Below are 27,270 nucleotides of genomic sequence, written 5' to 3'. Positions count from 1 at the left end.
ATAGGACAAAATAATTGCTGCATAACTTATCCCCTTCTTATGCAGATCTACTTCAGCATCTATAAATGATGCACTCAGTTGTATGTTTTTTTTTACCATATTTACCAGATAAGAAATTTTACTAGTTCTATTTCATTTCTTAGTCTTCTATAGTAAGCATTGTGTGTAAAAACTGGAAGTCAAAATTAGAGAGGAATTGGTTTGATTTACGTGATATTCTGCTTCCCAGCAAAGCATCACAGCTTAAACACACACTAATTAGCGATATATCAAGCAAATAACTCACTCTTACACTCATAAAAATACATGCTTTGTGCATTACTGCAAAGAAAAGAAAACCCTGCAGCATTTTAATGCCAATCCTTTATTTTCATATGATAAAAAAATTGTGAAAGTTTTTTGACACTGTCCACTGAAAAAGTTAAGTTACATCCAAATAAGAGCATGAAAGGAAATTGCAAGGTACGGATTATACTAAGTGCTTTACATACTATAGAGTTCTAAAACCAACAAATTAAATTGCTTCTATGTAATGCTGGTTTAAATGTTTATAATTAAAAAAAAATATTGAAACATAGTCTCTTTACAAAGAACAAGATTGAGAAAGTTGCATGTTTTACAATAATAGCTTAAATCGGCTCTTTTGAATATAGAATAATGTGCCAATTGGTTTTCATTGCCTTTCAGTCTTTGCTGTCCACAGAGCGCCTTATTCATTCTTAGTTTTAGATTTGCGATTTTTAAATTTACCATGTATAATATCACATTTTTAAGCCATACTACCGTTTTTCACCTTTTTTGTTACAGCCTTATTCAGTGATGTGGATTAGTTTTTCTATAGATGAATGACAACCCAGTATGGGTATTTAGTGTCTTGAAACTGATAGCTACATATATATTTTTTAAAGTTTCTACCATTAACATAAAAAGAGAAGTGCGGTTTAAAACAAATATTAACCCCTGTGATGGATCATGAAAATATGAGTGAAACCACTATCTACAGTTAAGCATTTGTCATATGTTCTTTATTTAGTTTAGCAAATGAGAGTTCATTAAATGTCAGCATCAAATGCCATCTTCTGAATGTATTGGAAATGAAATATTTCTACTGTGTGTTGCTATGTTTTCTTAGTATCTAATTTGTAGCTCTGTGAGTATCTTTACCAAAGATGCTAAAAGCTACAATGGAAATGCATGTAATTTTGTTGACAATCATAAATAACATTGAGCATGCCTTGTTCCAGAGAACTTCATTATCACTTACAAATTAGCAACAGTAAAGAAAGTTACACCCAAGAAAAGATGATGCCTGACAGTTTTCCTTTCTATCTACCAGCCATTACATTTTGTCCTAGATATCAGGCTTCTCTGAGCTGCTAACAACGTCTAGGTACAATTCTTGGCTAAACAGGAGATAGCTCTACTTATGGCTACTGTGTTCCAGTTTGCAACGTGGCTAGCTGGATGCTGTAAAAAAAAAAAAAAATTAAACGTACCAACCAAGATCTTGAAATGCTTAAATTATGCTAATGCTTATACACTGGAAATGTATTTCCATTGATGATCTGTAACCAGGTCTTTATGTGCACGGCCCTATCAGCAAACGGAAGTAACTGTACCATAAACATGAGTAATCTCTACAGTATTCTTGAATTATATTTAAATGTAAAGTTCCTTCTGTTCCCTGGTTAATTTCATATTACATATTGCAAACCCTTTGTGATGGGTATTAAGCGGTTTTCTGAGCTGCTTCGGTCTCCTGTTCTGACAGTTTCTCTTCTGACAGCACCGTCATCCACGGGGATACAGAGCGAGTGATCGTTTGCTTGGCCATGTTGTAGTGGTTTATCACCGTGTAAAACTTTCCTCGAGCACTGGAATCTTGTTCGGGGTAGTATGTCTCTAATCCAACTGGGATACAGCGATTATCCTGTAAGGATTAGTACATATGTTTATCACTTTAAAAATGTGCAAAGTGTGTTGTTAAACATACATAAATGCATTCATTTTCACTTATCTAGACTACACATTCTTCAAGGGTAAAAAAACAAATTAAATGCCAGTAGTCGCCCATTTAGATATATAGAAATCAAACCTTGTGGAAAATAGCTCGTTTTGAATCAACTTCAATACATTTGAGAGTAGTTTTTGACAACTACTTAGTAACGTAGTAAATGACGGCAGATAAAGACCTGAACGGTCCATCCAGTCTGCCCAACAAGGTAAATTCATTTTACATGGTATGTAATACTTATATATATATATATATATATATATATATATATCCGAGTTTGATTTGTCCCTGCCTTTCTCAGGGCACAGACCGTCGAAGTCCACCCTGCACCGGTTTTATTCTCCAAATACCAGCGTCGCCACCCAATGTCCACTAAGATTCCACAGATCCATTCCTTCTAAACAGGATTCCTTTGTGTTTATCCCACGCATGTTTGAATTCATTACCGTTTTCATCTCCACCACCTCCCGTGGGAGGGCATTCCACATATCCACCACCCTGTCCGTGAAAAAATACTTCCTAACATTACTCCTGAGTCTGCCCCCCTGTAACCTCAATTCATGTCCTCTAGTTCTACCACCCTCCCGTCTCCGGATCCCTAAACTCTGAGAATGACCAAATTTTATCTGGCCCATGGTGGTGGCAGGTGTATGTTCCACCACTTCTATGCACTTTAATTCACTCAGCATCATGACCAAGAAAGTGTGCTCAAATTTTGCAACCAGCATTGCCTCTCTTCACTAAGCTTGCAATGCATGAGATCAGCCAGGAGCAGAGCTGGTTGTAAGTTCTGAATGCGTTCGCAGCCACAGAGTGAGTAGCAGCAGTGGAATGCATGCGCACTGCTTGTCTCCCAAAGAGAATCAAAGTTAATGCATTCCGTTTTTGCACCATACCTGTAAACCTTAGCGTTTCAATTATTGAAGCCAACATAGTATTTGCACGCTGATATTTTCTAAAACTTAAAAGAAGATTATACCACTCCATATTATTTACTGCATGCAGTCTCGTGGCATAATGAACTTTAAGAGAATACAAAGTGACTATGCATAACATTGCCATAACAAATTTCATTTTTTGTTTTATTTTTTTTTCTTTTGACTTTCGTTCCAATTCTCTTCTGTGATAGGTATTAGATTCATACACAGTCTATATTATTTACATCCAAACCTTGGTAAGAACTTTAGTCATAAATTCATTATGATATTATCCTCTATTAAATACTTTCATTGTGAACCAGAAATATTTAAAGATCATACATAAAAACTTGCCATCAAGGTTTGTTGCCCTATGAATTTATATGAACACATCAAAATAACAATCTCATGAATATGTCTCATCTAAAATAGATATAAAAAAGCAATATATAAAATTTATCAATAAGATCAATTGATTCATAAGTAGATGCTAACACAATACTCACATTACAGTTTCATGAAACTTTTTGAAATTACTGTCCAGTGTATTGTAAAATGTCTTGATTAGGTTCCAATATGACACATTTATAAACCATATATATATGTTTACATGTAATCTGTTTTACATTGAGTGCTTTGGAAACATCTGAAAAGTACATTATTATTTCAATATGTATGTTATTGAATATGTTTTGATATACATGTATCTTTTTCATATAGATTTTATAATTTCTAATTATGTAAATTTTATACACAAGTGTTCTCCCTATTGTGGATTGTTCAGATAGTCACCACGAAACTATATAGACATATATATATATATATATATATATATATATGTATATGTATATGTAATTTACAGTGATGTTTTCTCATTATATTCTCTAATACATTTTATAATCTATTTTATGAATGTTTTTAATAATATCAAATCTATGTTTTTCAATTTGCTTATCGTTTTTTAAGGTGATTTATATGTTTTTATGTTTTATTGTTAGACCCCTGAAGCAGGCGTTATTTATCGCTGAAACACGGCCCCGTGTTGGCTCATTTATCAATAAAATACTCCTGTTGTCTCAGTCTTGAAGACCCAGTGTTGCTTTTTTTGTTTGTGAAAGCTTACAGCAATGAAATTTGACACTGTTCAGCAGTTTCACTGTGTCTGGGATTGCTATGGAGGGCACGCTGTTCTTGATAGATTATTGCCGATTACTTCTGTTAAATGAGGGCTGGTTTGTTCAGTTGGTGGTATATGTATTCCCAGGTTTGCAATAAGGAAGGGGGGGTGTTAGGAGATTTTATTGTTAAGCTTTCTATGATTTTGCATTGTAACTTTTAATTTTAAATACAGAATACAAGAACCTTAAAAGAATACAAAACAGCAGTGATTGAGCAGTGAGCTCTTTTAGTCATCTCATTACGACAGTGGATAACCATTTTTGTTTTTACCTTGAATGCAAAGCCCTCAGGACAGCTATGGTCATACTTGTAAACCTTGTAGACTACCAGGAATACCACACATGTTAGACATGCCAAGGCAAAGAGCACCAGAACAGTCACCTGTTAAGGGAAATTGCAGAATAGGTATGATTAGGTAAGATAAACATCAACTGTACACAATGAGGTTACATTTTCAAACAGATCTAGTCAGATAACTATCAGGTTACAAGATTACATTCATTCTCCCCCCCCCCCCCCCCCCCCCATGGCAAAAACTCAGAGCAATTAACAATATGCACATCCTTTCACAATATGTGAAATGAGGAGGGGGTGATTAAGTATTTCAAAACATGCATATAGGATTAGCTTCCCATTCCTGGGTCAAACAAACAGCAGGAGCACAAGTACTTCAGCCCTTTTGTACCTGTGTGGCCAATGAGATTTCTAAGAGAAACTATCCACATACCATATATACCCTAATATAAACCCATCTGCATATAAACCGAGATAACGTTTTCCCCCACATTTTTAAGGGAAAAGTTTTAACTTGAATGTAAACAGTTTATATTCAAGTACTGGTAATCTTCTGTCTTCCTTCCCTCCTCCATGGCATCCGGTATTCATGCCATGGTGTCCTGCTGCAGCTGGCTCTGCCCCCAGCCCTCCCAACTGGAAACGCTTATTCCCTCCTTGTAAATAGAGCATCCCCCCTCCTGGATCCACCATAGCCCCCTCCCCTGTCATATTTTACAGCCCTGGTAGATAAGAGGTGAGCTGGGGCAGGAATGATCTTTCTACGCTCCTGCCCATGCAATCTCCATAGACAAAATGGCTGCAGTGAGTTCCCGCCATCATTGGGTGTGGACTCAAATGTAAACTGAGATCCCCATTTTTGGGAGTGGCCTAGTGGTTAGGGTGGTGGACTTTGGTCCTGGGGAACTGAGTTCAATTCCCACTTCAGGCACAGGCAGCTCCTTGTGACTCTGGGCAAGTCACTTAACCCTCCATTGCCCCATGTAAGCCGCATTGAGCCTGCCATGAGTGGGAAAGCGCGGGGTACAAATGTAACAAACATTAAAAAAAAATATATATATATATATATATGGCATTTTCTCTTTGAAATAACACTGTAGTGGGCTTACTGAAATTGTATGAAAGAGGGGCCTTCCGAAATGCATGGAGATAATATGCATCGATACCAAGTCTCTTAGCCATCCCTGATCCCGACATGCCTTGGTTTCACTAGTCAGCAAGGAGGCTCTACTACCTAAAATTCACAGAATATCAGCTTCTCCGGGTTTAGGTGGGGGGGGGTTGTCTCTTTCTCTTCTTGTTTTAATTCTATGCATCCTGCTTATTACTGTCATAAAGCACACCAACTGTCTACTTTCTAAAGTTCACCCTTAACCTGCTCATGCTGTGATTTCCAAACTGCAAGTCTAGAAGGCATAAAAGCAGATCCTAGTAAAGCCCCAGAACAGAAACTCAAGCAAAAAAAATAAATAAATAATAATAAAAATTCAAGAATTAAAAATTATTTAGTACATTGCATCAAGTTTACAGTGTCACTACTGTGAGAGCAACCACATTTAATTTTATGAGTTACAAGATTGATTTAAGAATAGAAGGCTTGGGAGTCACAGCTTTACTTTTATCAGTGACTGCCCATATGAGCTTCTGCTGAGGATCAGCACGTTATAAAGAAAACCAAAATACTTAACCCCCTCTCCCACCTATGTAAATTCTCATGCAGATGACCCTAGAGAAGGAAGAATGGTACAGAACATCCACAAGCCAAAATCCATGCCTCTTTCCCTTACTCAGTCTACAGAATACCCCACCCTTGTACTGCTGGTAGGATCTCACAATTCCCCATCCCCAAAGGCCAGCAAGAAAAGGTTTCATTTCTCTCACCCATGCACAAGGGTTCCTTCACTGCATCAGCAACCCTGAATTGCTGGCACTTTGTCAGTATAGAGGAGGGTGCCTGCCTTCATCCACACAAACCCTGCAAGAATGCTCCTTCCACAGCACAGTCAGAATATTGACTTGCACAACTGTTATCATACAGGCCATCCTGCTTTGCAAACCTCCTGCTCTCACTGCTCAGAACAGGGGAACAAGTCAGTACCCTTGAAGGATACGAGACCCTATGCCAGTGGTTCTCAACCCAGTCCCTTGGACACACCCAGCCAGCTGGATTTTGAGAATATCCACAACAGAGCTACACACAATAAATCTGTGTATTACGAAGGAAGATCATGCAACTCTCTCATATGCATCTTTGTAGATACCCTGAAACAAGACTGATTGGGTGTGTCCCAAGTCAGTGGTGTGCTGGAGCTGGCTCACACAAGCCTGTTGTTAAATTTTACTGATTTCTGCGAGCCGGTTGTTGGAGTCAGGCAGCGACACAAGCATCTGGTTTTTTTTCTCCGCCTCTCTCCCTCCTCCCCCGGCTTACCTCATCATGTCATCCCTTATGTTCATCATCCCCCCCCCCCCCCCCACCACTGCCTGACCAACCCGGAGCCTTTTCTCTGCCGGATCCCACCCACAGGAAGTTGCACCAGCGGGGCTGTACACTACTCGGCAGAGACAAGGCTCCGGGTAGACCAGTGTGCTGAAACAAAGAAATTGAAGCTGTTTAGGTTAGTCTGATTCCCCTTCCTGCGCTGCCGTTGAACCCAAAACAAAATCAAGCAAACTTATGAGCTGCTGCATCTACGTTGTCGTTCTTTATTGTTGGTAGCATTTTAATTTCATCTCACTCATATTTTCAAACATGCCAGCTTGTGCAGCATACGGATGAACACAAAGTAATTTGTTATAAATCATGCTCGGTATATCATTTGGAGGGGCTGGTTATAGGGACACCTTCTTGCATGTATTATATTTGTGCAGAGATTTTTTTCTCTTGGTAAAGGGCCACTAAAACAGATATGTTATAAGAATCAGGTGCTGCATCCATGTTGTCGTTCTTTATTGTTGGTAGCATTTTAATTCAATCTCGCTTATATTTTCAAACATGCCAGCTTTGGCAGCATACAGATGTACACAGAGGTCACAGAAGTATAGTAATGGAATAACTTTTGATAGAGTAATTTGTTATAAATCATAATCTATGTGTCATTTAGAGGGGCTGGTTATAGGGACACCCTAGCATGTATTATATTTGTGCAGAGATCTTTTTTTTTTTTTCTCCTGGTAAAGGGCCATTAAAACAGATGTCATATTATTAGGATCAGGTGCTCAACATTCAGAGTTTCTATCTATCTATTTATTTATTTATTTATTTAGTTACTTATTTAAGACATTTAACCCTGTTACTGGTGCAGAGATTTTTTTTCTCCTGGTAATGGGCTTCTAAAACAGACATCATGTTATGGGAATCAGGTTCTCAATGCTCAGAGTTTCTATCTATTTATTTACTTATTTATGGCATTTTATCCCACGTTAAAGTTGAATTAGATTGGAACCTGGAAGCATTAAAAAAAAATTCCCAGAGTAATGCATGACACCCCCCCCCCCCCCCCGGCTCTCTCCCTGGGTATAGCCAGCTCTGCAATTTGGGAGGGGGGGTGCAGAGGTGGAGGGGGGGGGGGGGGGGAGGAGGCACAGAGTTGGACCGGGGAGAGAGCCTGTTGTTAAAAACTTACCAGCACACCACTGACACAAGTAGAAGCTAAAGAGGACTGCTATCACTCCCCTGTAGTCTACAATATGAAATCATGGAAGAGCATAAGGTAAACCGCTACCCTAGTTGAGAGCTGGAAACGGTATAAAAATGCAAGCAACACCTGCTCTTGCTCACTCCTGCATAACAGTCAATAGTGGTTAGCACCCAGGCTAACAACTTAGCCATCTGCATTTCTCCAGTTGGTCCTCCAGGTTCAATACTGAGAGGAAGATTCCTCCTACCAACTCTAATATGTCAGTTATGTCTTATTTCCTGTATTTCTGCAAAGGGGTAGGGTCTACAGGCATCATTGATGGGCCTAGTGCATGTTGCTAGGATGCAAATAAGATTTTTCTCTAGAATAATGTATTATTATAGCCCACTTATTAAAAAATAAAATAAATCACATTATAGGCAAAGAACATAAGATGTTTAAAACATGTTATCCAAAACTAAATTAAACAAAACCTCAAATAGAAAGCATAATACAAAGATTAAAATGATAATTATTAAATTCAAATCTCTTAAGATAAACTGCATGAAGGTTATTCAGAGTTCAAACTCTCTCTTTAAACTGTTGCCTGTCAATCCTGTTCCCAAGCAACAGACAGCAACTGGTCTGAAAATGGCAGAGTGCTGTGATCTCTCTGGAGGAGGGGAAGGGGGTTGTTACATCCCACCCCGTCAAATCCCATCAGCCCACAACCAGTGTTGCCAGGTGGGCGGTTTTCACGCCCAATTGGGCGGTTTTCCGTGACCCACCGCAGGAAATTTTTGCCCGCGGCGGGTTGCGGTTTTTTGGGCTTGTTTTGGGTCTTTCTGCGGTTTTTTGAGTGGTTTTTTTGGGCTGCGGGGGCGGGGCTAGTGACGTTTTGGGCGGGGTTAGTGACGTTCTGGGTGAGGGCCGATGACAGGGGAGGCGGGGCCGATGACGGCGGGGGCGGGGTTGATTACGGTGGGGGCGGGGTTGATGACGGGGTGGGGGTGTCAGGGGCGGGGTTTGACTTTGGGCGGGTTTTGGGCTGGATTTGGGCTGATTTGGGGGGGGGGGGGGGGGGGGGGGGAATTTTCCACCTGGCAACCCTGCCCACAACAAGCTTATCATACAGGTCTCACACTGCTCTTGAGAATGGGCAAAAATGTTTAAAGATTTTGGTATATGTATTTTCTTTTAAACAAAAAAAAGGATTTTTTTTTCTCATTAGTACTTTTTGTGACCTTTGTAGTTTAGGTAGTTTTATTGGTGGGTTTATTCAAGTAGCGAGTAGAGGTTCGTGCCTGTCTACAGGCTGGATCACAATGGTGTACACTCGTGAGACTTTGAGGGAGACAAGGCACATACTTAAGAGACTTGAGCCATATGTAGAGGACTCTCCATGCTGCTTTTCTGGAAACAAGCATTGTGTTGTGCTGCAATGAGTCAGGACTTCCTTTTCAAGAGCAGTGAGAGGCAACAACCACAAAAACTAGACCTGTTTCAAACTCTTCCTTTTGGGTTGGAAAGGGAGAATGTGTGAGATGCCAGCTGCCATGCTTCTCTATGCACAAAAATAGAAATAAATTAATTTCCCCTACATTCTATACTATAGGAGGAAAAGTGAGTAGGGCTAAGTTTATTTGGCGCTAGAGAGGTGCAGAGGGTGAGGTAGCTGTGAATGGGACCACTGCCATGGCAGAACTCAATAATGAAGAGTATAATCAAGTTCCACCTTCTGTGCACACCAATAACTGTATTTTTTTTTGGTGGTGGGGGGGGGGGGGGGTTATGGCCCTTCTGAAAACCTTTTAGAAACATCTTGCAAAATATATTTATAGAATTCCCCCCCTCCCCCGGTGCCTAAGTTTAGGTGCCCATTTTTGAAGTAAGGAGTATATGTATAGTAGCTATATCCAGCTGCTGTTGGGGCATAGCCAATAGAAGCCAAATACCTGCTTTTATAGCAGTAGCTATACCCTGTCCAAACCAGAGTGGGTATATGACCCCCTTATTGATACAAGGTGCTGAGTGTATGATATGATGTTTTGACTTCAGTTCCATAAAGTATGATGGAATCTGACAGCTAAATAAATGATTATACTTAAAATGCATATGCTAATCTGGGAAAACATCTCACTCAGACCATATTTGGCAAAGCACATAAAATACACAGTATCTGGTTGGGAAGGATGCCAAAAGAAGTGATGGAGTAACCTCAGAGTTAAGTATGAGGATCAGCTTTAACTAGTTGGAATCGATCCACCCAGTCAGTATGTCACTTATGTGTCTGTTGGTGTCCATCACTTATTTATTATTAGGATTTATTTACCACCTTTTTGAAGGAATTCACTCAAGGTGGTGTACAGCAAGAATAAGTCACACATAAGCAATAGACAAATATAGCAGCATTGTGTCTGGGGAATTTTAGAATTTTATTTTTAGCAGCATTTTGAAAACTCAAATCCACTGGGGTTATCCCTTCTGCTAATCTTTTTATAATTTTTTAAAGATAACTATTACCTTTTTTTTCCATGCTTGAAACCAGGAAGGTATTTCTTTACAGGATTCCTTTTGTATTAGTATAGATCTTTCACATCTGATATTGATACATAGAAATAAAGTGGACTAGTATGGTAACCAATCTATTTATCTGATGCCATTTTGAATTCACTATAAATAATGGGCCAGATACTCAAAAGAATATATATCCACAGAACAGCCAACGCTATATGGATAAATTCCCTATCCATTAATATGCAGCAGCACTATAAAGACAGCAAAGCTGAAATTTTTCTTCTGCTCTGGTACTACCTGTGGAATAACTAAAAACCATGCAACGCAAATGCACTGCAGGACAAACTGTGCCTTAAACAAGGATCAACTTAATTATCTTTTTATTTTATATTTTCATCAAGTTTTTTTGTTTATATTTGTTTTCATGTGCTTTTTGTGGAGGAGAAAAGGCCTCAGAAGTAGTTGTGCAAGATAGAGTGAGGGCATTTCACTCAGCTTTACAGATAGTAGTGTGTATGCAGTTTAAGTGAGGACAAAAGTATTGCTGTTCACATTTACCACTTACCTATATTTATTTATTTATTTGTAGCATTTGTATCCCACATTTTCCCACCTATTTGCGGGCTCAGTGTGGCTTACAATAAGACTTGAATAATAGAAATACATTTGTTACGACTAGGTTATAGAATACATTGAACAGAGTTGTGCGAGACATTCGAATATCCTTAGTAGTATAGCAGTGGGACAACAACATAGGGACATTAGAAGGCGACAATGAGAGAAAAAAGGGCATTAATAGGCACCTAGAGATGTAGTGTACATAGTTCCATGGATGAATGTGTGATTGACTGGATAAAGGGATGATGGATCAGATGTGGATGTGTATTGCATTGTGAACAGTCAGTAGTTTCTATGTGTTTTGGCTCTTTCCGTAGGTTTGTTCAAACAGGTGTGTCTTCAGTAGTTTACGGAAGGAGGTTTGTTCGTTAATCATTCTTAGGTTGCGTGGTAATGTATTCCAGGACTTCGTGCTCTTGTAGGAAAAGGTTGACGCGTGTATCGTCTTGTACTTCAAGCCCTTGCAGGTTGGGTAGTGGAGATTGAGGTGAGTTCGGGATGATCTTTTGGCGTTTCTAGGTGGGATGATCTTTTGGCGTTTCTAGGTGCACCGTAAATGATCTTATGGACTAGTGTGCAAGTTTTAAAAGTAACGCGGTCCTTGAGTGGAAGCCAATGTAGTTTCTCTCGTAGTGGTTTTGCCCTTTCATATTTAGGTTTTCCGAAGATGAGCCTGGCTGCTGTGTTCTGGGCTGTTTGAAGTTTCCTCAGTATTTGTTCTTTGCAGCCTGCGTATAGTGAGTTGCAGTAGTCCAAGTGGTTAAGGACGAGGGATTGCACTAGGCTACGGAAGACGAATCTTGGGAAGAATGGTCTAATCCTTTTCAATTTCCACATGCTGAAGAACATCTTCTTGGTTATGTTATTTGCGTGAGTTTCGAGTGTTAGGTGGCGGTTGATAGTCACTCCAAGGATTTTTAGCGTTTCTGAGATTGGAAGTTTTAGGTTTGGTGTGTTTATCACGTTGAACTCAGTTGTGTTGTATTGGGAGGTGAGTATCAGGCATTGGGTTTTTTCTGCGTTTAGTTTCAGGCGGAATGCATCTGCCCATGTGTTCATGATGTGTAGACTTTGATTGATTTCGCTGGAGATTTCTTTGATGTCTTGTTTGAATGGGATGTATATGGTTACATCATCGGCATATATATACGGGTTGAGGTTGTGGTTTGATAGGAGTTTTGCTAAAGGGATCATCATTAGGTTGAATATAGTTGGAGAGAGAGGTGATCCTTGTGGGACTCCACATTCAGGTATCCATGCCTTGGATGTGGTTGAATTTGATGTGACTTGGTACGAGCACAGGGTTAGGAACCCTTTGAACCAATTCAAGACATTTCCTCCGATGCCAAAGTATTCAAGTATGTGTAGTAGGATTTCATGGTCAACCATGTCGAAGGCGCTGGACATGTCAAATTGTAGTAGGAGTATATTGTTGCCAGTTGCAATTATTTGTTTGAATTTGGTCATAAGGGTGACTAATACTGTTTCTGTGCTGTGATTCGAACGGAATCCTGATTGGGCATCGTGCAATATTGAATGTTTGTCTAGATAGTTTGTGAGTTGTTTGGTAACCATACCTTCGGTTATCTTGGTTATTAGTGGTATGGATGCAATTGGCCTGTAGTTGGTTATTTCGCTCGTGTTTTTCTTTGTGTCTTTAGGAATTGGTGTGAGTAAGATTTTTCCTTTTTCTTTTGGGAAGAGTCCATTTTGTAGCATGTAGTTTATGTGGTTTGTTAGGTTTATTATGAATTGTTGAGGAGCAGTTTGCATGAGGCTGTTTGGACATATGTCTAGTTTGCAGTTAGATTTGGCATATTTTTTGAGAGTTTTAGAGATGAGTTCTTCTGGTAATAGTTCAAATTCGGTCCAGGTTCTGTCTGCTGGGTGTGTTCCTTCTGCTGGATCTAGACAGTCTAGGAGAACGGTGTATTCTATAGGGCTTGCGGGTATTTTGTGTCGTAATTGTACAATTTTCTCCTTGAAGTATTTTGCAAGGTTGTCGACACTTGGTATATCTTTGCTGTTGGTTGTAACAGGTGTGGTGTCTAACAGTTTGTTTACGAGGTTGAAGAGTTTATGTGTGTCTTTGTAGTTTGGTCCTATTAATGTTTTGTAGTGTAGTCTTTTTGTCTGTTTGATAGTGTATTTGTATTTTCTTCGAAGTTGTTTCCAGTCGTTTAGTGTTTGTTCATCTCTCTTTTTGTTCCAGGCTCGTTCAAGTCTCCTGACTTGTGTTTTCAGTTTTTTCAGCTCTTCATTGAACCATGGATTTGCATTTTTCCTGTGTGATGTTCTGGTTTGGGCTGGGGCGATTTTGTCTAATGTTGTTATGCTTATATCGTCCCATTCTTGGAGGAATTGGATGGTGCTAGCGTTTGTAGTCCATTCGCTCTGGTAGATCTGTTGCCAGAATGTTGTGGGGTTTATTTTTCCTCTCGTTGTGTAGGTTGTTCGCTCATGTTTGTTGATTGTGTTTGGTTGTATTTTTTGCCAGTAAAGGGTGACATTTGCTTTATGGTGGTCTGACCATAATGTGGGTGTCCATTTTGTGTTGGTGAGTGTGATAGTTGAGTTCGGTTCGAGTCTATTTGTTATGATATCTAGTGTGTGTCCTTTTTCATGTGTTGGTTGTAAGTTGGGTATTTGCAGATCCCAGAGTTGTAGGAGTTCTTTGAATTCTCGTGTACTTGGTATGGTGTCATCTTCTAGGTGCAAGTTGATGTCACCTAGTATGAGGATGTTTGAGGTTGATACGCAGGTATTCGAGATGAAATCCATGAGTTGTGTTTGGGCGTCTTGCCATTTTCCTGGTGGCCTGTAGAATAGGATTGTGTTAAGGTGTCCTATTAGGCTTGGATGGTTGATTCTTGTCGAAGCAATTTCAAGTTGTGGTGAGGTAGATTCGCCTGTGATTGTGATGGTGAATTCAGGTTTGTGTATTAAAGCTATTCCGCCTCCTCTTTTTTCTCCATTTCTTGTCCAGTGCGTGATTTTGTATTCTGGTGGGCACGTTTGTAGGATGGCGGGGTCCGTAGGACTATGGAACCAGGTTTCTGTGATAAATAAGAGGTCTAGTTTGTCTGTGGTGATCCAATCTAGTATGTCTATCGAGTTGCTTACTGCTGATCTTGCATTGACGTATCCTAGTTGGATTGGGTGATGTGGTTCCAAGGTGGGGTTAGATGTGTTTATTTTTATTAACTGTCTGTTTTTTCGTTGGTTGAGTCTGTTGTTTTCATTGTTTTCCTTATTTCGTCGGTGGTGTACATATTCGGGGTTTGTTCCAGTTGGTTGGTTGTTGTTGTGTCTTTGATTTGGTAGGTTGTTTAAAGGTTGTGCATGGGATTGGTGATATGTAAGTGGGTTGTTGTTTTGGGCGTGCATGGTGTATGTGTGAGTGTTATGCGGATTGTGAGTGGTGAAGTTGTTGTTGTCTAGGTTTTGTGTTTTGTTTGCGTGTACGAATATAATGAGACACTGGATGGTTATGAGTGTATTGCTGGTGTTCATTTCTGTGTGTTGGGTGCTGTGACAAATAAATAATTGGTGTATATTTGAGCGATACAATGTTTACAATTGCATTTGAGCTTGGCTACAATTCACGCGGAGTAGTGCTAACATTTTCAATTAAGCTTAGCAACAGTTTAGTTCAAAGCTGGCAGTAAGCAAAGCAAAGCAAAGCAGGGTGAAGCAAGGATTTTAAATTATGTAAAAGCTAAAGCTTGCTTGGTAACAGTTCGCTATTATGCATTGGTCTTAGCAGCAATTTAAATTAAAGCTTGGCAACATTTAAAGGTGCTATATTGGCCTAAGACACAGTTGCATTCAGTTTAGTGTGAGCAGAGTATAGCGAGGATTTTTAAATCATACTAAAGCAGTGCATGCATGCATTTAAGACGAGCAGGTATTTTATTACTCAGTTCAGCCTCGGGAGGTAGCTTCTGTTCCTGGCGGCCACGGGGACCAGTGGCTCGGTTGTCTGGTGCTCGGTGTCTCTAATGCAGCCACCACAGGACTTGTGTGTGGCTCAGGAGTCGCCGTCGCTTTGCCGCACCTCAAGCTGGTCGACTCTTGTCTGTCTGCGCTCCGACGCTTGGAGCAGTCGGGTGCGGGGTGCGCCTACTTCCCTCAATCCGCTTGTGGCTTCCTGGGCAGCAGTCGGACGATTCTGGAGCGTGCCACATTGGGGATAGGCCGCTCCTGCTTTCCAGTCCTCAGGCCAACCAGGCCGGTCGGCGCTCCGCTTGTTCCGCGGCCTTCCGGGCTTCGAACCACTGTCCGGTCAACTTTCCACCGGTCGCGTAGTCGGCCGGATCGTTTCCGGTGCCGCGTGTATATATATATATATATACACACACACGCAGCCAGTGGCATAGCCACCAGGGAGCCTGGGTCTCAGGGCTCCTCCCCCAAAACTGCAGTACCCTGAATGGCTGGCAGGGATGCCCAAGCCCCACTAGCTGAAGAGATCTGCAACCCCAAACCTCCCCCAGTATGAGGAAGTCAGCAGCGTGCCTTACAGCCGCCAGGTTCAGTACTCTTCACACACACACTCAGTTTTTGTGAACTGAGCATGTGCAAGGAGTGCCAGCTAGCACGCCGCCGAGTTCTTTGTACCAGGGTAGGTTCAGTCTGTGGAGCTCTTCAGCTGGCAGGGCTTGGGCATCCCCACCAGCAAAGGTAAAATTTTTTATGGGGGTGGGGAGAGAGAGAGAGAGGAACGGGTGGCCTCCTCAGTCCACCCCAGTCTCCCCCCTCCTCCCAAATTGGGTGCTGGCTATGCCCCTGAGAGCAGCCAAATATTACTACTATATACATACCCCCTAATTCTATAACTGGGCACCTAAACTTAGGCACCATGGGGGGAAATTCCATAAATGCACTAAAAGTTAAGCGCCAAAAAACTGGGTACTAACAGTGGTCTGGAATGGCAGAGTTGGGCACCAAATCTGTAATAGAATATTAGTGTAAGTCCGTAGTTATGCGCTAAACTTTAGGCACAACCACTTATTCCAGGTCTATGGATGGTGTAACTGCTGACACCTAAAATCAGCATTTTGGAATGTAAAATGCAACTATTCTATAAAGTGTGCTCAGGAATAGTCAGAACACTCTTGCATGTGAGAGAAAAGTTAGGAACTCAGTTTACAGAATAGGGGCGTAAGTCAGTTACACACACGACTGCTAATCAGTGCCAATTAGTGATTAACACTTATTATTGATACTTATCTCCAATTAAGTGACAATTTAGCACCAATTTAGCTAGTTATATTAGGCACGTAACTTACCCTATTCTACAACTGGATGCAAATGTAAGAATCTAACTTTAGGCTCCATTTATAGAGTTTTGGGGCATTTGTAAAATACGAACACAAAATGCATAGAAGTGTGACAGCAGTGTTGTATAACATGTACACAACCGCCTGAGAGCCCTTTTTACTAAGGCGCGCTATCATTTTTAGCGCTCACTAATGGTAGAGACACCCATATATTCCTATGGGTGTCTCTGGCATTAGTGTGCGCTAAAAACAATAGCACGCCTACAACGTGGCTTAGTAAACAGGGCCCTTAGTGTGTAAATTTAAGAGAGGCACGTGTGTAGAGCATGAGCGGGGGTATGAGCGTGTCTCCCACCTACATGCACAACTTAAAAAATACTAAAAATTACACGCATTAAGTGCCAAGCCTTGGATTGCCCATTTACACCTGCCACAGCCATTATTTGTACACACTGACCAAATCATACAGATGTTTGCTTTTGTTATGAAATATGAACTATAACTCCCTATATCTCTCTTCGTAAGGTGCTTAAGACGTATTTCTTTACTAGACAAGAGTCTTGAATTAGTTAATAATGAGATTTTAGTATTTTCATTGTTAAGTCTAATTGAAATTACTTATGTAAGTTCCTTCTGATTGGAAGTTTCTTATTATGTACTCCGCTTTGCACCATTGGGTTTAAAGGCGGATCATAAATACCCGAATAGAATAGAATGGACCAGGTGTAAGTGGATATGCATTTCTACCAACTTATGCTAGTATTCTGAATCAAAATCTCAATATGCCCTCTACAATATGCATTCCCTGGGCTGCATTTGGGTGCGAAAACAGAGGTACCCAGTTATAGAACTGCCCCCATAGTGACTGTAGCGAGCACTGTCTATAAATATTTTGTGTGCTGAAGAACTAAATTTCGTTTATGGACATCTAGCTCCTGACTCAGTCTGCACAAAACTCAAGTCGGGCATTCACCAGCATGTTAATATTGCTGAACATTTTAATACTGTAAATTTCACAGCAAAAAGCGTTGTCAGCATTGCTTTCAAGATCAATAACTACACCAAGAGAAGCATATACAATAATTTGATTTTGTGAATAAAGTGAACAATGAGTTGCACAAGCTCATGGACTGGACCAGTGATTGATGATATGAGTGAACTATTGGCTATAGTTACACTATGAGGTCCATTACATTCAATAAAATAATATAATTTTTGGTGAAAGTTAGCATATTGTGTTGTTCAGGCTATTGCAGTTATGAAGCGTGATTAATCTTTTGGCTACTGATCCTGCCACCCCCCCCCCCCCCCCAGCTTTTTTTTTTTTTTTTGTTTTGGGTCTACATAAGACCAGCTGAGACATGTCTTTCCTTTCCCTATCCATACTGTTTACTCCAGGAATAATTCTGCGCAACAGTGCAAAATTCACATAGAACTCCCCTGCCCTGCAGAATGCACAGAATTCTGGTCAATGTCGGCATCTGGTCTCTCTTCCCCCTTCCACCCCCCGCCGAGATTGCACGGCAGGAGGAGGAAGTGAACTGCTACACATTGGGTCACTTCCTCCTCCTCTGCTGGCTTACACCAGACTGTTTATGTGAACTATGGGGGTTTTGTGGTTAACATAACCAGTTAAGTCTAAGCCAGCAGAGGAGAAAATGACCCGATATGCAGAGGGTCACTTCCTCCTTCTCTGACTGCCATGAGATCTCTGCAGAGGAAGGGGAGATCCAGCTTCAAACATACAATGAAAGTAAGAGACAGCGAAATGTGACTGTGCCATTGGGGAGAGTGAGGGAGGCTGGAGCTTGAAGAGGTAAATAAGAGGACATTTCAGGCTTTAAAATGGGGAAATTTTGTGCAAAAATGTTTTTAAAACGTTACAGCGCAGAATTTTCAAAACTTTGGTGCAGAATTCCCCCAGGAGTAATTGTTGTATTGTAGTTCCCACTCTTGCGTTCCTCTTTCTCCATTCTTAGCCCCATGTGGGACTGAGTATACATGGATTTTTAAAAAATGCCATAGCTGGCATTTTAAACAGATGCCCACCATGGTGTTTAAAAATTAACCTGGATAATGTTTAAAAATTCATAGACATTGTTAGGGTTCTGAGCAGATCAGGTGAACAGCAGCTGACGTGGGAGGAATTACTTGCAAACAGTCAGTGACTGCTAAGTGTGCTTGACAGTACTTGATTCCCACCATATAAGCATCAACCAGAAGAAGCTCTAAGCCCTGGCTGCAGCTAGGCATGAAAGAAAAAATACAGTTACACTTTATTAAGTTTGCTATATCGCCAGGCTAATAAAACAAGAGGGAAAATTAATTATCTGATAATTTTCTTTCCTTTAGTCCCAAAGGATCAGTCCAGACTAATGGGTTGTGACCATCAGCCAGCAGGTGGAGATAGAGAACTCTAATGAGTTGTGCCTCATAAGCTCCTGTGCTTAGCAAGCAAGCCAGTATTCGATAACAAAGCAGTGAAAGACAGTGACTTCCAGAGAAAAAACTGCAGCCTCTAGATAGAAAAAGAACTATGAAATAAAGCGCAAAACTCATGCTTTAGAAATAACGGAATCAGAACAATACAAATACCCAAAATTACATAGAACCTGGAAAAACCAAAACCATCACAGAAGGATCGGCTCTGGACTGATACTTTGGGATTAAAGGAAAGAACATTATCAGGTAATTAATTTTTCATTCCATTATGCTCCAAGGATCAGTCCAGACAAATGGGCTGTACAAAACCAATCCTTAAGCAGGGAGGGATATCCCTGCAGCTAGAGCCATGACCCAAAGGAAGCATCTGCTCGAGCAGACACATCCAAACAGTAATGCTTAACAAAGGAATAAGAAGAAGACCACGTCGCTGACCGACAGATGTCCATTGACGAAATTGCCCACGACTCTGCCAAAGAAGTTGCCAAAGACCTGGTAGAATGTGCCTTGACAGGCCTTGACGTGCATGGGAGTAGATCTACCCCTCAGAATGTAAGCCCAAGAAATAGCTTCCTTAAGCCATCAAGTCACTGTCGCTTTGGAGGCTGGCAAACCCTTCCGGGGTTCCGCACAGAGGACAAAAAGATGATCAGACTGCCTGAAATTGTTGGTAGCGTATTCTGCAGAATAGACCTCCATGGAAAAAGAAAGAAGAAACACAGTCTGACATGAAAAGGAGATGCAATCTTCGGCAAAAAGGATGGAATTGTCCATATGATAAATCTCGAGTCAGAAAAGCAGAGAAAGGGACCCCTGCATGAGACAGCTTGAAGCTCTGAAACTCTCTGTGCCAAGGCTATACCACTGCATCCATTCCTACGGAGTTTTTCCTCCCTGAAGCGGCTGTAAAATCTGTGTACTTGCGCATTAATGGATGCCATGAGGTCCAGGACCGGAAGGCCCCACTGTGTGGAAATGAGGTAAAATGCAGTCTTTGACCGTTGCCATTCCCCCTGGACCAGAGATAGTCTGCTGAGGAAATCCGCACGTTCATTGAGCTATGTGAGAGTCTGAAATCATTGCAATGTTCCATTCCTCCCACTGAAAAAGAAGACGTGCCTCCTGGGCTAGAGATACACTCTTTGTTCCTCCTTATCTGTTAATGTAAGACAAGGCTGTGAAATTGTCTGAGAGCATGTGCACCAGCCTCCCATGAAGAAGAGACACAAAGGCTAGTAGAGCTTTCTAGAGAGCTCAAAGTTCCAATCTCTTGATGGACCACGAAGCCTCCACTCTCAACCAGCAGCCCTGTACAGAGTGGTGGAGATAATGGGCTCCCGATCCGAAGAGGCTGGCACTGGAGGTGAGAACACACTAACTGGAAGTCTGTAAGTGCAACCTCGCCTGAACGTGCATAGGGAGAAGCCACCAAGTCAGACTTCATCTGGCTTGAGGCATCCATGGCACCAGTAGTCGTAGGTCCCTGAGACCAGAGACCACCGGCTCAACAGGACGACTGTAGGGGTCGCATATGGAACTTTGCCAAAGGCAGAACATCCAAAGTAACCACCATAGAGCCAAGACCCTCAGCATAATCCCATGCCTGTGGGCAGGGAAGAGAGAGAAGCCTGAGTATTTGCTGTTTGAGCTTCAGCTGACAGTGCTGAGGCAGGAAAAACTTCCCTGCCTGGGTACTGAAGCACACTTCCAGAAACTTCAGGGTCTGGGTGGGGGTGAGAAGAGACTTGCTCTAATTCATCACCCAACCCAGCGCAGGACTGTCTGTGTACTGTGAAGGCTCTCTTGATAAGAATTAGCCAATCGTCCATGTAAGGATGTACTAGGATCCCTTCTCAGCAAAGAAAGGATGCCACCAACAGCATACCTTTGGAAAACGTGCAAGGTGCAGTGATGAGGCCAAAAGGCATGGCCTTGAATTAAAAATGGTCTCCCAGGATCGCAACCAGAGAAATTTCCTGTGAGAAGGCCAAATTGGGATATGAAAATAAGCCTCCTTTGAGGTCCAATGAGGTGAAAAACACACCTGGCTGGACTGAGGCTATGACAGAACAAAGAGTCTCCATGCATAAGTGTAGAACTCTGACAGACTTGTTCATCCCTCTGAGATCCAGAACCGGGTGAAAAGAATCTTCTTTCTTTGGGATGACAAAATAGATGGAATATCGACCCATGCCCTCTCTGCCACAAGAACGAGCTAAATGGTCCCCAGTTGCCTTAAAGAGGTTACGGTAATTAGCACTGCCTGACTCTTTGCAGAGCTGCCACAAGGGGACAGCATGAAAAGATCTGCGAGTGGCTTTGAAAATTCAGCTTGTAGCCATGGAAAATGATTATTAAGGACCCATTGCTGATTCTCTGTTACTTTCTAATATATATTATCTGCCTCAAAAGAAAATTGCTGGTAATCCTGAGGGTGCGAATATGGATGCGCTTAAGGAAATCTCAGAAATAGATCTAAGTTTTTGGAATCTTCACAGGAAGACTTCAAACAACAAGCCACACTCTTGGTGACCTTAGTTTGTGAAATTGATAAATGTATGATACTTGGAACATATTTTAGAAAAAAAATGAGAATTTTTGTGGTCAGAAATTGCAGATTTTCCCTGATGTGGCTAGAGCCATCCAGGTGAAAAAGGAGAAATTTTTTGAATTTAAAACCAAGAGAGCTTCTTTTTCTTTTAAACTTCTGTGCAAGTGTTTAATTACACTCCAGAATGTTCAATATGTTTGTTTGTTTTATCATGGTCAATTACAGCAATTTATTTTAATAACAAAACATAAGAATATAAGCAGTGCCGTACTGGGACAGACCAAAGGTCCATCAAACCCAGTATCCTGTTTCCAACAGTAGCCAATCCAGGTCACAAGTACCTGGCAAGATCCCAAAACAGTAGAACAGATTTTATACTACTTATCCATAAGCAGTGGATTTTCCCAAGTCCATTTTAATAATGGCTTATGGACTTTTCTTTTAGGAAATTATCCAAACCTTTTTAAAACCCCTTTAAGCTAAAGCAAAAATATTTAACTGTAGCAGGTATTCTCCAAGGACAGCAGGCTTCATATTCACACAAGTGGGTGACGCTGATCCAGGTCGCCAGGTCTGACATTTGCCATAATAAAAGAGGGAGATTTGTGGAGAGCCGCACTCACAGCGCATGCGCGAGTGCCTTCCCATCAGTCACTTAAATGCGGTCTCCTCAGTTTAATACTAAAGCAAAAAATGAAGCAAAAATAACCAAGGAGACAACTCTAAGGGGAGGTGGGCGGGATTGTGAGAATATGACGCCTGCAGTCCTCAGAGAATACCTGCTACAGGTAAGTATCTTTGCTTTCTCAGAGGACAAGCAAGCTTCTATTTTCTCACAAGTGGAAAATCCCTAGCATCCAGGCTCACCGAACATAACAAACACTGGTCAACTGGGCCTCACAACGGCGAGGACATTACACAGATTAACCTTAACTATATACCATCTGAATGAGAGTGCAGTCTGGAACAGAATAAAATGGGCCTAGGGTGTTGGTGTTGGATTCTAGACCCAAACAGATTCTGCAACACTGACTGACCAAACCGACTGTCGAGTCGGGTATCCTGCTCAAGGCAGTAGTGAGATATGAATGTGCGGACTAAAGACCACGTCGCAGACTTGCAAATTTCTTCATTGGAGCTGACCACAAGTGGACTACCGACGAGGCCATGGCTCTGACATTATGAGCCATGACATGACCCTCCAAGGCCAGCTCAGCCTGGGTATAAGTGAAGGAAATGCAATCTGCCAGCCAAATTGAAATGGTGCATTTCCCGATGGTGACCCCCATCCTGTTGGGATCAAAAGAAACAAAACAACTGGGCAGACTGTCTGTGTAGCCTTGTCCACTCCATGTAGTAGGCCAATGCTCTCTTGCAATCCAAGGTGTGCAACCTGCTTTCGACACAATGGGCATGAGGTCAGGGAAAGAATGTTGGCAAGACAATCGACTGGTTCTGATGGAACTATGACACCACCTTCGGCAGGAACGTAGGGTGCGTGTATGCTCTGTTGAGATGAAACTTAGAATAAGGTGCATCCACTACTAAGGCTTGAAGCTCACTGACCCTACGAGCTGAAGTAACAGCCACCAAGAAAATGACCTTCAGTGGCTCAAAAGGAGCTTTCATCAGCTGGATGAGAATGACGTTGAGATCTCATGATACTGGTGGAGGTTTGATAGGGGGCTTTGACAGAAGCAAACCTCTCATGAAGCGAACAACTAGAGGCTGTCCAGAGATGGGCTTACCTTCTATATGCTGAAGATAAACACTAACTGCACTAACGTGAACCCTTACAGAGTTGGTCTTCAGACCAGACTGTGATAAGTGTAGAAGGTATTCAAGCAGGGTCTGTGTAGGGCAAGAAAGGGGATCTCTAGGGCCTTATTCTCACACCAGATGGCAAACCTCCTCCATTTAAAAGAGCAACACGTCTTAGTGAAATCTTTCCTGGAAGCCAGGAAGACTCGGTGACACCCTCTGAAAGACCCAAGAAAGCAAATTCTAGGCTCTCAAAATCCAAGTTGCGAAAGCCAGAGACTGGAGGTTGGGATGCAGAAGCAACCCCTCGTTCTGTGTGATGAGGGTCAGAAAACACTCCAATCTCCATGGATCTTCGGATGATAATTCTAAAAGAAGAGGGAACCATATCTGCCGTGACCAGTACTGTGCGATCAAAATCATGGTTCCATGGTCTTGCTTGAGTTTCAACAAAGTCTTTCCCACTAGAAGTATTAGAGGACATGCATACAGAAGACCTATCCCCCAACAGAGGAGGAAGGCACCTGACACTAGCCTGTCATGGGCCTGAAGCCTGGAACAGAACTGAGGGACATTGTGGTTGATTTGAGTGGCAAAAAGATGGCCTCCTGACACAGAGGGCGTGTTCAGGTCCCCCCCCCCCCCCCACCCCCCCCCCACTTGTTGGTGTAATACATTGCAACCTGATTGTCTGGATGAGAATAATTTGGTGAGATAGTCAATCTCTGAAAGCCTTTAGAGCATTCCAAATCACCCAAAGCTCCAGGAGATTGATCTGAAGATTAGTTTCCTGGAGGGGCCAAGCACCTTGAGTGTGAAGCCCATCATCATGAGCTCCCCATCCCAGGAGAGATGCATCCGTCTTTAGCACTTTTTGTGGCTGAGAAATTTGGAATGAAAGTCCCAGAGTCAAATCAGATCAAATTGTCCACCACTGAAGAGAGCGTACAAGCTCTGGGGACATTTGGATGACATCTTCTGGACTCCCCGTGTCTTGATACTACTGAGAAGCCAGGGTCCATTGAGCTGATCTAATATGAAGACATGTCATGGGTGTAACGTACATTGTGGAAGCCATGTGGCCTAATAATCTCAACATCTGCCGAGCTGTGACCTGCTGAAAGACACGAACCTTGGAAGCCAGCGAGACAAGATTGTCTGCTGTCATCTCCGGGAGATAGGCTCGAACCCTGTGTGTGTCAAGCAGAGCTCCTATAAACTCCAATCACAGGACAGGATGGAGATGGGACTTGGGGGAGTTTAAAACGAACCCTAGTAGCTCAAACACCCAAATAGTCATTCGCATGGACTCCCGAGCACTGTCCTCTGAGGTGCTCTTTACCAGCCAATTGTCGAGATACACATGCACTCCCAGTCTGGATAGCGATGCTGCAACTACTGCTAGACACTTCATGAAAACCCTGTGAGCTGATGCAAGGCCAAAAAGCAACACGTGATACCAAAAGTGAAGTGTTACAGCCGAAATAGAAGATACCTCTGGTGGGCTGGAAGTATTGGGATGTGTGAGTATATGCATCCTTTAAGTCCAGAGAGCATAGCCAGCCGTTTTTCTGAATCATTGGGAGAAGGGTGCCCAGGGAAACCATCCTGAACTTTTCTCAAACTGGAAATTTGTTCAGGGCCCTTAGGTCTAGGATGGGACACATTCCCCCTATCTTCTTCTGCAAGGAAGTACCTGGAATAGAATCCCTGCCCTTTCCCCCCTAGTGGAACAGGTTCGACCACATGGGCCTTTAGAAGGGTGGAGAGTTCCTCTGCAAATACATGCCTTTGCTGAATGAACTTTCAGTGGGCAATTTGGAGGTTAGAGATGCCAATTGAGGATGTATCCGAGACAGACTATTTGAAGAACTCACCAGTCAGAAGTTATAAGAGGCCACCTTTGGTGAAAAGATTATAGCCTCTCCCCGATCGGCAAACATTCAGGACAGACACTTTTACTGCGGCTATGCTCTGCTGGAGCCAGTCAAAAGCTCATCCCTTGCTTTGCCTGGGGAGCAGCAGGGGCCTTACGTGCACGCTGTTGACGTGAACGAGCGCGTGGGGCTGAGCCTCAGTAGGCTGATTGTACCTATGCCTAGAATAGTAGTAGGAACTGTTCCTTGGCATGCCAAAAATCCTCCTAGCTGAGGAAGTAGACGCAGAAGGCACCAGGGGGAGAGAGAGAAGCGATTCTATCAGTATGCTTCTTGATTTGGTCAGCAACCTCCTCAACCTTCTCTCCAAAAAGGTTATCTCCCCGGCAAGGGGCATCCGCCAATCGCTGCTGAACAGAGTGTTCCAAGTCAGAAATATGCAGCCATGAGAGTCTGCGCATACTTTGAGAGGAGATCCTGGATGCTACATCAATAAGTGTCATTGGTGCCCTGACCAAGAATGTTCAACATGCCTTCTGCTGCTTGACCAACTGGCAAAAAGGCTCGGCGTGCTCCAGAGGGAGTGCATCCACCAAGTCCGACAGCTGTCACACAGAGTTTCGCAAGTAGATGCTCGTGAAGAGGGTAGGATTGTATAGGGAAGATGAGCATTGAAGCCTGGTACATCTTCCTCCCAAAATAATTCAGAGTTCTAGCTTCTCTGCCTGGGGGGTGGGGGCGCCAAGGCACAGTCCCTAGTATTCCTGACTCTTTTGGAAGCGGATTCCACTACCATGGAATTTTGAAGCAACTGAGGCCTATCAAAACCAGATTTACCGTGGATCCGATACTGGGTGTCAATCTTCTTTGGCATAACAAGGACTAACAGAGAGAACTCAGTTCCTGACAAGGACTTCCTTGAGTACCTTGTGGAGAGGTGCAGTCACAGCCTCCTTAGGAGCATCCAGGCTCACAAGGCTCCCTCGAGCATCTTGGCCCTGGGCTCATCCTCCACTTGCAAAGGAAATGGAATGGCCTCAGCCATTTCCTTAACAAAAGATGGAAAAGAAAGGCTCACTGGCAGAGACAGTCTTCTTTCAAGTGGAGGGAAGGTTTCAGAGGGTATCCCATATGACTCATCGGAGGAAACGTATCTGGGATTCTCCTCTGAATCCCATGAGCACTGCTTCTCAGTGTCGGGCACTATCTCCCTATGGGACTGCTGAGACCGAACCTGCCTTCTTGCCACGGAACCATGTCTTCGAGAGCAGTGTCGAGAAGTTGACTCTCGCGTTGACTCCAGCAAAGCTTCCTCTACTGACATCAAAGGGGTGCCAACTTGGGTGGCAGTCGAAACCAGGGCCGCAAGCGGCGCCAGCGTCAGATGCCGCACCACAGGTTGCGGGCCAGGTGGGGCCGCAATAGGGAGGTAAGGTAGGCACAAGCACCCCTGATACCAATGCACACCATTGCATAAGGCCATCCAGCAGCTCAGGAGGCAAGGCCCAGATGAGGTCATCGAGGGCCGACACCAGGAAAGCTGGGGTGCCGGTTGAGGCGCAGGTTGCAGAACCGCTGGGTCGACGCTGGGAACGGGATCTCGGCTGCTTGGAGGCAGACACATCGGAACCTCCTATATAGAGGGGGACCGATCATCCCGGCACCGAAGCTTCTCAGGTGCTAAATCCTTCAACGCCCTAGAGCTCCAAACCATGGCGTCGAGGGCGACTGATGACGATGCTTCTTGGTTTTACGCTCGAAGCGTGTCACCAAGGCTCCTTGGTGCCAAGGACGACGTCGAATCCTCACGTCACTCAGAGTGGGCAGTAGGCCTCGAGACAGGTAGAGATCCACTTGATGCTTTACTGCTTTCAGTGTCTAAGGGTCTAGAAGCAGCCATGCTTATCAATGCTCCCGATACTGGTGCGATGCTCGACGTCTATGCAGATGCCTCTGACTTCGATGCCAAGGAACCAGACTTGGCTCCAAAAATCCTATCTCTTTCAGCCTCTCAGAAACCTGGGTTCTCATCTTCATGAGAGGACAGAGAACACAGTTAGTAGGGCTATGATCGGGCCCAAAACACTGCAGACACAAGAATGGGCGTCTTTTCTTGAATAGTCCGACGCACGGGTACAGCGCTTGAAGCTACTGGGAGTCTTCTCCTCCTGCATCCGCGGGAGACATTAACCTAATCC

General features: G+C 42.8%; 1 protein-coding gene across 1 annotated transcript; it reads right to left on the bottom strand.

The window, feature by feature from the left end:
- Positions 1-217: 217 nt before the first annotated feature.
- LOC115459590 (neuronal vesicle trafficking-associated protein 1-like) lies at positions 218-26,396 on the bottom strand. Its single transcript, XM_030189398.1, has 3 exons — positions 26,151-26,396; positions 4,381-4,491; positions 218-1,930 (listed from the first exon to the last, which is right to left on the bottom strand). The coding sequence occupies exons 1-3, from the start codon at positions 26,394-26,396 to the stop codon at positions 1,730-1,732; spliced, it is 558 nt and encodes a 185-aa protein (XP_030045258.1). The 3' UTR covers positions 218-1,729.
- Positions 26,397-27,270: the final 874 nt, after the last annotated feature.

This window comes from Microcaecilia unicolor, unplaced genomic scaffold (assembly GCF_901765095.1).
Source record: "Microcaecilia unicolor unplaced genomic scaffold, aMicUni1.1, whole genome shotgun sequence".
NCBI lineage: Eukaryota > Metazoa > Chordata > Amphibia > Gymnophiona > Siphonopidae > Microcaecilia > Microcaecilia unicolor.
The sequence above is the reverse complement of the archived record's forward strand: the minus strand, read 5'-3'. Positions and strand labels throughout refer to the sequence as shown.

Bases quoted from the DNA above. Each gene is read 5' to 3' on its own strand.
- LOC115459590 (XM_030189398.1), bottom strand. From the start codon at position 26,396: ATGTCAGTAGAGGAAGCTTTGCTGGAGTCAACGCGAGAGTCAACTTCT. The intron at 4,492-26,150 runs GTGAGCCTTTCT...TTCCCTTAACAG, and splicing joins AAAGAAGACTGTCTCTGCCA to GTGACTGTTCTGGTGCTCTT. The intron at 1,931-4,380 runs GTAAAAACAAAA...TAATCCTTACAG, and splicing joins CTGAGGGCTTTGCATTCAAG to GATAATCGCTGTATCCCAGT.